The 10,482-nt window shown below is 35.8% G+C and overlaps 3 protein-coding genes across 5 annotated transcripts in view; 2 read left to right on the top strand and 1 right to left on the bottom strand.

Annotated features, from left to right (window-relative positions):
- Positions 1–1,199: 1,199 nt before the first annotated feature.
- LOC104815792 (fasciclin-like arabinogalactan protein 4) lies at positions 1,200–2,951 on the bottom strand. Its single transcript, XM_010544349.2, has one exon. It carries the CDS (start codon positions 2,667–2,669, stop codon positions 1,422–1,424), a length of 1,248 nt encoding a protein of 415 aa, XP_010542651.1. The 5' UTR covers positions 2,670–2,951; the 3' UTR covers positions 1,200–1,421.
- A 4,859-nt stretch (positions 2,952–7,810) lies between these two features.
- Positions 7,811–8,716, top strand: LOC104815790 (RING-H2 finger protein ATL64-like). Its single transcript, XM_010544347.1, has one exon. It carries the CDS (start codon positions 8,238–8,240, stop codon positions 8,661–8,663), a length of 426 nt encoding a protein of 141 aa, XP_010542649.1. The 5' UTR covers positions 7,811–8,237; the 3' UTR covers positions 8,664–8,716.
- A 1,174-nt stretch (positions 8,717–9,890) lies between these two features.
- Positions 9,891–10,482, top strand: part of LOC104815788 (protein kinase APK1A, chloroplastic-like) — a 3,166-nt gene continuing 2,574 nt past the window's right edge. For 2 of the 3 annotated variants that reach the window (XM_010544344.2, XM_010544346.1), the window contains exons 1-2: positions 9,995–10,083; positions 10,178–10,259. In XM_010544344.2, the coding sequence (XP_010542646.1) occupies positions 10,217–10,259 (43 nt within the window). In that variant the 5' untranslated portion in view covers positions 9,995–10,083; positions 10,178–10,216. The other variant, XM_010544345.2, reaches the window with a different exon arrangement.

Below are 10,482 nucleotides of genomic sequence, written 5' to 3'. Positions count from 1 at the left end.
TTCCCTCTCTTACGTCATAAATATTGTAGTTTCGTTTGTTTTCTTCTTTTAAAACTATTTTTCCTTTCTTTTTATTTTTCGTGAGCCGGTGACATTTTCATTATTGTGTATATAATATTCTCTGCTGAAAATTTTAATATTAGTTTATTTTTACAGAAACAAATGAAATTAATATTAATCTAACGAGAAACTTCTGGCCTTCATGAGCCCATTTGGACTTCAATGGGACGTAGGCCCATGCCACAAGATGGGCTTATTTGGAAGATTAGCAGGCCCACTAGTATAAAACTGTCAATGGACTCAATACCATATATGACAAGTAAATAAAATCGTTTAATATGTTCGACCATATGCCCACAAACACATATATTCAACTTCATGGACCGGTGGATTTGAGTTCATGTTCAAAAAGGCTTTGTTGGTCTCCAATCTTTTATTCCTCATTATATATATGTGTGTGTATATATATATATATATATATATATATGTACAAACCTAATAATTTTAAAGAGTTTTTTGCTTTTTAAATGTAATTATAAATACTTTTTTTAAATTCTACAAAATTACCTGGACTCGCCCTCTCTTTCCTTTTCGATTTGGATTATCTCTAAACACGAGTAATCAACCGAACTTGAATACGTAATTTAGATTATCCATTTCAATGTACATTTGCTTAAGATCACTTTGGCAAGAGTATCCGAATTTCGAATACGATGGAATGGATATCCGGGTATTGAAATAGAGCGTAATCAGAGATATTTTATTTAAAAAAGAAAAAGAAAACGGATATTTTAGCTGAAATTAATTTCAATTAAATTAAATATTACAAGGAAGAAAAAAAAGACGGAAATCAAGCGGGTCCCACGATGTTTCCGCCTCGCTGTCACCCACTTTCTCACCCAGCTATGCTATCCATTCGCTATTATACTCTCCACTGGCTCTCTCTGTGTATTTGTATTTGGTATTTGCATTTAATAAAACTAAGATTGAATCTAAAATTACATTGAAAAACTAAGATATTTGTGGCCATGTTTTATATAGATCCGAAGATATGAATATAAATAATTTCATTAAAAAAACACTTACTCGAATAATCAAAGAAATCAATATTAAACTATCTTTACGAAGTTTAGGTCGATTAGTTCAAGACGAAAACTGTTTGGCCAATAACAAGACACCGTTTTTTATGGGATCAAAGATTTCGAATTACGGAATGCAATAATTACCAAAAGGTAATAAAAACACATCGGTGTCGTGTCGGACGAAACATATAACCCAACACTTGAAGGCAGAGAGATTCGTATTTTCTCGTAACCAATGCAATGAAGGAAGAAAAATCGAACATCAAATCAAAGGGAGAAAGAACATGAATCCCGAATTCCCCCAAGGAAAAATAAATAAATTAATTTTGAAAAAAAAAATCAAAGCAGTAGATACAATCCTATACAAGCAACAAGGACAATGCCTTCGCCGCCGGGAATTTGACCTCCGGACCGGAGATACTCCCGCATGCCTGGGGGAGCGGATAACCGCGACGGCGATATCTCCGGAGGAGGCGGAATTTCAGGGGGAGGAGCCGAACTTGCGACCGCGTTGGTCGCGGGTCGCCCCGCAATCACACTCGGATCCGACCCGAAGATCTCTCTGGGCAAAAGAACCTTGGAAACGCCGAAAATGGCGACGGGATTCTGATCGAAGACCGTCTGAGTAACGAACGCCTGGACAATACCCGTATCGATCGCGACCAACCCGTTAACCCGGGAGATGTTGAGAGTGTACGACCCGGCCCCCATTTCCTCGGTGGCGAGCGTGGGCTGAACCGGGTTGACGATCGATTCAAGCGACCCCAGCGGGTAATACGAGTGGAGGACGTGGAATTTCAGGACGACTGACTTCTTGTCGGCGGGCAGTGACTGCAGCCTCACGTCGCCAGGAAGGTCGGAGAAAGCGACGTCGGTCGGGACGAAGAGCGTGATTCCGGCGCCGCGCTCGTCGTTTTCGAAGTCCGACACTACCCCCGACGCTGCCAACATCGCCGCCGCCACGTTGAAGTCGTGACCATCGATGAGGGTCTTCGTGATGTTGAGACCCAGAGGAGGCCGACTCTCCGACGCCATCAGATCGAACCCGAGCGGAACCAGGAGCGAATCGACCGCCCAGATGGTGACGTTGTACGGAAGGGTCTTCAGTACGGACAAGACGGTGGCGTTCGAGGAAGGAGGGGAGTGAACTGTGACGGCATTCGTGGTCGGGTCGCGCGTGATGTTCACGGACCCGGAATTGGGCCCGGCCCGACCTGTTGTCTGGAAGAGAGTGGTGACGAGGGAGCCAGAGGGTGAGATCCGGCGGAGATCATGGTCGGAGATGAATTGGAGGAGGACGTGGTAACGGATGAGGTCCGCAAGGGAGGAGGGGGAGAGACGGCGCGTAAGATCCACGGACGCACCGATGTGGGAGTTGGGGACAGCGAGGATGGTGAGGGAGGTCCGGCCGGAGAGCTCCGCCGCGACGCCGGTGGAGGAGAGGAGGTCGGAGAAGGAGGAGAGGTCGGGGAAGGAGGAGAGCAGGGAGGTAACGTTGATCGCGAGGAGGGAAACGGGGGCGGATACGAGAAGTAAATAGATAACCCTGACGAGGGTAAATCGGGAAACCAGAATTTTCCCGGCCATTCTACGCCGGGAAGCGTCGCCGGAGAAAGCCCTCAGCCGGCGGTTTGAGAGAGAGATAGAGAGACAGTGCGTGTGTGTGAGAGAGAGAGAGAGTGAGCGTGGAGATGAGATGTTTCGAGATGGGTGATGGATTATGATGCGGTGATGACGTGGCAAAGCATGGGGCTTTGGCGGATAAAATTTTAACGAGATGTGTTATTCCTCAACGCGCGTCAGAGGGGCGCGTGAAGTTCACACGCATCCAGACACGGTAGTTCGTTCATGAATGATTGGGTGTTGGTGTTCTAATGATGTCTCTGGACTTTGTTGTAAAGGTCCTAATGTGAACGTAATTGGAAATCAGAGCGACCTTTTTATGATTATAAAGACAAAATGTAATCATTATATGATATATACAACAGTATATAAATTATATTCGATTGGAATTTCAATTTCTACCAAAACGTAACAAACTATTTAACGACGGAGAAAAGCGAAGATAACGTAGGCTTTTATCATTGGACTCAGAATGGGCCTTATTGGGCTCATCTCTACCTGTTTGACAAAAACGGCCCAATATATTAAAAAACCCTGCACGAAGATATTCTCTAAAGTACAAGCCTGCATCAAGAAAACGAGATTTAAGGTTTAATTTTCCATGCCAAATGCCCTTAAACGTGCGTGTATATATATGTGTATGTATGTATATATATATATGTAAGGTCCAGATACATATCATTATTCATATTCAATATATTTAAATATATATATAGTGACGGACACAGAAAAAATTGTTAATGGGACATGGTTATTATATATACAAAATAGAAAAATTTAATAAAAATATATCATTATAAATTTTGTACCTTATACAACTAAATTTTATGATTTTTATTTTTTGAAATTTATATATAACAACTTCATTGCAACATTTGAAATGTATATTTTTCGATAAAACAAACTAGACAATCAATAAAAAAATTGATCACCAATTCGGTTGTGTAAAACTATTTTCACAAAATTTATCGTTAAAAAATTTTTCAACAGTCGCGGTGACAACATACAAAATCAAAAGTAATTTCTTTGTTTACATCATAAGACAACACGATTTTTTTCAAGATTATTCAAATTAGAAAATTGTCTTCTTCTATCAAATTGTCAATGTAGATATTAAAAGTTGACGTCGAATAAACATTTGTTCTGTAAAACTGAAATTCAAGTCTCAATTTATTTTCTATCATCTTTTTTGAAAAGATATGATCATGTAGTTGACAAGATCTCTAATCAAATATTTACAGTCTTATCTCATCTTTCTAATAATTAGGATGATATTTTAATATTTTTTATTTCAATTGAATCCAAAGCCAAACCATCCAAATCAATTTGCTCTAGGGGTTAACTTGAATATTTGATATATTATCGATTATAATTTTTTCAGTATCCTGATAAATTTTTTTTTTGAAAATTATCAATTGTTTACCAAATCAAATATAAAATTAAATAAATAAATAAATAAAACCAAAATTTTTAATTATACTCAAAACATAGAAATCAATGATTAAATAAAAAATAAAAACCATAACTCTTACATATCTTTAATTTAGTTATTCTTTGTTTTTTAAATTATGATTAAATATTAGATTGTAAATGTTTTTTTATAAAAAAATAGTTATGAAATATTAAAAAATAGATAAGAAACAAAGAATAAAAAATGAAGTTGCTTAATCTAAATAAGAGAATAGAGAAATAAAATAAGAGGAGGGGCACACATAAAAATTCTATGGGGACATTTAGATTTTTTGTTAAAATTTTATAAAATTTATAACTAAATCATAATTTTTTTATTTAAGTTGATGGGGGTCTAGGACCCCACTCCATTGCATGTATTCGCCTCTGTATATATATATATATATATATATATACATATGTGTGTGTGTGTGTGTTTGAATATACCGTAGAGGAAAAGGGCAACCCATCATTATCCAATGAAACCGTAGGTCTAATTTATATATGGATGTATGCACATAAATGTTAGGCAAATCACACCTATATCACCATAATTTATTTACACAATTAGAGATGCCAAAATGAGTTCGACTATAGATAGGTTAATCCATACCAATATATTAATAACTAAAATTGATTAATTAATAGGAAAATTTATTAAAATCACGGGGTTAAATAGGTTAATCGATTAATCCAAATGTTTGGGACACCGATAAACTGCTCAAAGTTTCCGGTGAGGACTCCGACAACGTCTCCGGTGGCACTAATCCAGAAACCACTCGTCGTCATTGGAGCCTTCTCATATGTCTTTAGGGTTTAGCCCTCTCCGTTTGCTTTATAAATATTAATTAGAAGACAGGATTCGGAACGGTTTTTTACAATTTTTTTATTAATTTATAAATTTTCAGTTTTTATATATATATATATATATATAGTATTTTTCCAACTTTTTTTTTGATGAAATGTGCATTTGTATTAGCATTTTTTCCGAAACTTTAGCCATAGTTAATAATTCGTATGTATGTATAAATACGTTTAGCAATTTTGTTATTCGAACCCCACATTCTGTTATTGTCAAAAGCAAATTCCCCATCTTGAATGGCCAAGGACCATTCAAACCCCACATTATATTCTATATTCCACGCGACCTATATATATATATATATGTATGTATATAAGCTATCTATATATGTATATGTATTAGTGGAAAAACATCAACTCTTTGCTCGTCGAGACGCCTGTCTCAAAAAATAAAGGATCATATTCTTCATAAATAAAATATTTGTATCGGTATAACAAAATATAATACAACTACCTTACCAAAAAAAAATAATACAACTAATATTAGACAGTATTTTTGCCGTTTTAATAATTCAAAATTTTAATTTTATTTCCCCTTGTTTATTTGTGATTTGTCTTATAGTTATATTGCACAAATATGATTATGTTTAGACTTTGCAACATATATATATATTAAACAGGCATGTTTCATGCCTCATTTTTATACGTGATGCCGTTTACAATCATACATCCAACTATTGTTCCGTGTAGAAATCAATTTCTAATTGGAAATTGAATTAGATTATTGGGTATACAATTGACGTTTCGTGATATTTACATTATTATTCGTCGGTTTCCAAGAGACCACACCTATTTTTTTTAAACTTTATTATATATTTTGAAACTTGATTAAATAAAAAACGAATTTAAAGAAAAGAAAAAGCTAGTGGACAACTTGACATTGTAAAATAGAATTATCTTGACGCTAATACTGACTGGCAAAAGTTAAATTAATATATGGTTATGAAATAATTGTCTAGATCATAAATAAAAATTAGCAAGGGAGACGAAATCAAATTCCAAGTATGATTTTATCTCCAATTATTTTGTTTTAGGAAAAAATACCGAAATTATAAAATGATTTCAATTAGTTTTTATTTGGTTTTAAACCAGCCTTTTTTTTCTTACAAATAAAAAATATGTCGATTTAATCATATCATGTTTATTTTCTAGCCATATATTTTCAGAATTTAGAACTCCGATAACAAGCTCGAAATCTTTATGTGTAGCGGTCCAGCTGCAAGTCTCAATCAAATTATTAAAAATATATGTGCAAACAAGAATGGAATTTAGATAAATATATTATTAAAACAATATTTATAATCATAATGCAACAGATTATTCGATGATGATTAATTACAATACCATAAAAACCCAAGTCGCTTTCTGACAAAGTAAACCATCTACGTGGCTTTCTAGCCAACTCTGTTTTTTGGGGGGCAGAATAATACGGGGTCTGATATTCCGCCACGTGTACGGTGGATACAACAGCAAGACTTCTCCTCCTCCATTATAAATAACAGCCATTGCCACAGGACAAACTCACAGAAAGCATCAGAAAGAAAGAGAGAAGAGGAAGAAGAAAGAAGAGAAAGCAATGGCAGGCTCTAACTGTGGCTGTGGATCCAACTGCAACTGTGGCGACTCTTGCAAGTAAGCCAAATCTTTACATACGTACATACACACATATACATACATAGGAAGGTATGTAGAAAATTTCACACTCGAGATGGGATATTGGATTTAATTGATCCGAATGAAACTTAAGGGTCGTTTAGGTGATATTGGTGAAATATGAGGTTTTGTTTGAGTTATAATTTAATAGGTTTCTGTTGTGATAGACTATGAAGGATCATTTATTACTCGATTAATATATTAATCCCTCCGGTTTTAAAATATTTGTAGTTTTAAATTAATATCCATGTTTCAAAATATTTTCAAGATATTTTTTTACAATAGTTTCCAATTTTATCTCTATTAAATTTTAATAAATATTAACGATAGTATTATTTTTATTATTAAATAAAGATATATGTGAGTTTTTCTAATTTTTTTAAAAAATGTAAAATAATCTAAAACAATAATTATTTTGAAATAGAGAGAAAGTAATTAATACTTATTATAATAACTGATTTTATGGAAATGTAATTAATACACGTGCATGGGGATTGCAGCTGCGAGAGGAACCACAACGCGGAGTGCGACAACTGCAGCTGCGGTTCAAACTGTAGCTGCGGTTCTGGCTGCAATTGCTGAATATGCCTCGGAATATTCTTATATTCTAAAATAATTTAAATAAATAATGGGCACATAGTTTGCCTTTGGTTTGTATTTTTTTCTTCTTCTGCTGCTTCTCGTTATCAATCTATGTCGGGATGATTGTATACGTTGTGATTGTCACTGTGTTGTGAAATCTGAAAAAAAAACTGAAATTTGTGTGTTGATTTTTGTTGAATCATGAATTATTATTCCTATTAATATTATATATGTATATAGATACACCACTTATATCAAATTTGATTATAATAGAGAAAAATGATAAAAAAAAATGCTTGGATTTCTCGTTCTTCACAATAAATTATGAAATATAATCTTATCTATCTCATTTGATTAATGTAAATATCTAAAATTAAATCTAAGTATTATATAGAAAAAATCCATAAAAATATGAACACTCTACATAATGAATTAAAAAATATATCGTTTTATATTTCAAATATTGAAATATAAAAAAATACTTTTAACTTCTAAAATCGAAACTAATTTAGCTCATTCGGTCAAAGATTCGAATATAAAATTAGTTTCTGATTTTTTTTTTCAGTCTTCGTGAGTTTACCGATTTGCCCCAAAACGATAGACACCGAGATGATAAATGCGGCACATTGTTTTGGATCATTATGGAGTAATCCCGATTAACAACTGTCATAAACCCCAAATTAAACCGAAACAACGCGCTTAATTTAAATTTCGGTTCTTTTTTGTTTTCACGCCCTAAACATGTACTAATTAAGCTTGAACTGTGGTAAATTCCTCGCCAAAATAATTAATTACCCGTTTAATTAATTCCCCTCCTCTTAATCCCTCCCGCCACCGCCTTCCTTCATCCCCCTCTCCGCCGCTCGACGAAAACTAAATACGTTAATCAGTTCAGCTCAACCTTCTTCCGCGCAGTAAAAAGTGAGTCCTTTGATCACTTCGACGAAAACCCGTAAGCCAAATCCCATCGAGTTCGATTTCGATTTCATGGAAACGAGCTGCTGCGGCGATTACGCGTCTGTTTCTTCGCTGAATCTCGTCATGGTGGCGACGAAGACGACAGCGACAGGGCAGGAGGAAGAGTCGATCGCGATGACGATGCTCTCCGTCGCGTTCATCGCGCTCTTCTACGGATCCATATTCCTCCTGTGTTTCCTGATGTACCCGAAGCTGCCGAAGGATGCCGCCGGAGACGAAGAATCCGGAGAACCCTTGCCGCCGGCGGAGAGATTCGGGAGGAGGAGGACGGAGGTGTGCGTGATCTGCATGGAGGATCTGGAGAAAAACGACGTCGTGAGGGTCCTGGTGAAATGCAAGCACATTTTCCACGTGGGGTGTATAGATTCATGGTGTATGTATAGGCTGGCTTGTCCGGTATGCAGGGCTCCTTTCCGGTTGCTTAGCGCCTGGTGATGACGTGATTTGCTAGGCATGAGGTTTTAGCTTATGATTCGATCCGATTTATACGTCTTCCGGTTTTGTACATATATATTTTTTTTGTATATGCAGAACAAAGAAGAGTAATTATCGCATGTCTTTTAATATACATATATATATATATATATATATATATATATAACACGATCCACGACAAGTTTTTTGGCCAAAATAATGATTTGATTATATATGGGATAGAGTATTCGTCCCACATGTGATGGCATATATTCGTGCAGATAAATACAAAAGATGCCATGCCGGTTTGTATATAGACAAAATAGGCTTATATCAAAAGTCAAAAGTTACCCGTGAATTTGGTTGGTGCTTACACTTTATATATTTCCATCATTACATTCAAAATTGGGTGATTCAAATTGGGTAATTCAAATGATAATAGATAAGATAAAGTTTACTTTTAATCAAGGTTTGATCTTGATTTAGAACAAATATTTTAATTGATTTTCTTTTATCCTCTAAAAGATGTCATTAGGTTAAAAATCTTATAAAATTTTCGGATTATTAAAACATTATTAAAACTCTCTGCAACCTAATTTGATTCCTCACCTTTTGACTGTGCTTCCGAAACGACCAAAGTGCATGTGACCCGTACGGATGTCCTACGTGGACCAGAACTGGTTGACATTTTTTTTCAACTCATTTGACTTTTCAAATCCTAATGATCTTTCTAATGGTCGGTATACAATATTTTCCGATAGTGGAAGCTGTTTTCTTAACCTCAAACCATCAAAGAAAATAAGATTTAAATACTTTATTGGACTATATGAAACGAATTTCGGCGGCTAATAATTCGTACACCTTATGGATTAATTGTGAAATTAATTAGGGACGCAAACTCAGTTGCTCACAGAAACACGAGAAGCCGAGCCATGTAAGAACCGACTGAGCCGACTCGGCGGCATGCATCTGTCTCTATGGGTCCCATTAACGTCACAAACGGTAGGGTGTTCACATTCACACTCCGGAAAACCACGAAAGTAAAAAAGACTTCCCATTAAAAATAAACTTTGAATGTATTAATTTATATTAAATTATCATTTAAATTTTAGTTCGCGAAATCAAGTTTTGGAATGTAATGAATGTGACAAAAATAAATTTCAAAATTATTGGAGAGAGAGAGAGAAGTAGAGATGGGAATCAATGCGCGGCCGTCTGCTATTAATGCCATCTGCCAACCCCTCTAATCTCTCGACACGAGCTATTTGCGGCTAAGTAACAGTGGCCCCCATTCACTCGTAGAAACCTTCTCGAAGTGATTCAGAAGAATCTTTTGGAAGAGAGAGGTGAGAATTTGCTGCTTCTTCCTTTGCTAGTTGGTGGGTCTATCGCTTTTCTTTTTTCTTTCGGGTTTGATGAGAAGAGGCGTTAGACCCTGCAGGTGAAAAAGCTCTCCTTTTTCCGACAAGTGGATTTGTTTTCTGTCTCACTTTCTGGGTTGATATGTAATTTTTTTTTGTCTTGTGGGTATATAGGAAGAGATTGGTTGTCTGTGATTCTTCGAGAGCTCAACCATGGGGATTTGCTTGAGTGCTCAGGTCAAAGCTGAGGTTTCAGGTAAGACAGGTTCTTCAAAGTTTCATGCTTTCTCTTCATAAACAACGGTTACTGATACAGATTTGGATTTAGAAAACAGAATAACAAGAATTTTCTGGGTCGGCGTAGATCTTGTTCTCCCACTTGTCATGTTTCGCCATGAGAGCAAAAGCTCATGTCTTTTCTCTTCCCGGGTTTTGAAATGTTTGGCTTTTGTGAGCTGTGGCAAAATTTTGTTTCTCTT

Source organism: Tarenaya hassleriana, unplaced genomic scaffold (assembly GCF_000463585.1).
Source record: "Tarenaya hassleriana unplaced genomic scaffold, ASM46358v1 Cleome24, whole genome shotgun sequence".
Lineage (NCBI taxonomy): Eukaryota > Viridiplantae > Streptophyta > Magnoliopsida > Brassicales > Cleomaceae > Tarenaya > Tarenaya hassleriana.
The sequence above is the reverse complement of the archived record's forward strand: the minus strand, read 5'-3'. Positions and strand labels throughout refer to the sequence as shown.

Coding starts and splice junctions, on each gene's coding strand:
- LOC104815792 (XM_010544349.2), bottom strand. CDS start 2,669: ATGGCCGGGAAAATTCTGGTTTCCCGATTTACCCTCGTCAGGGTTATC.
- LOC104815790 (XM_010544347.1), top strand. CDS start 8,238: ATGGAAACGAGCTGCTGCGGCGATTACGCGTCTGTTTCTTCGCTGAAT.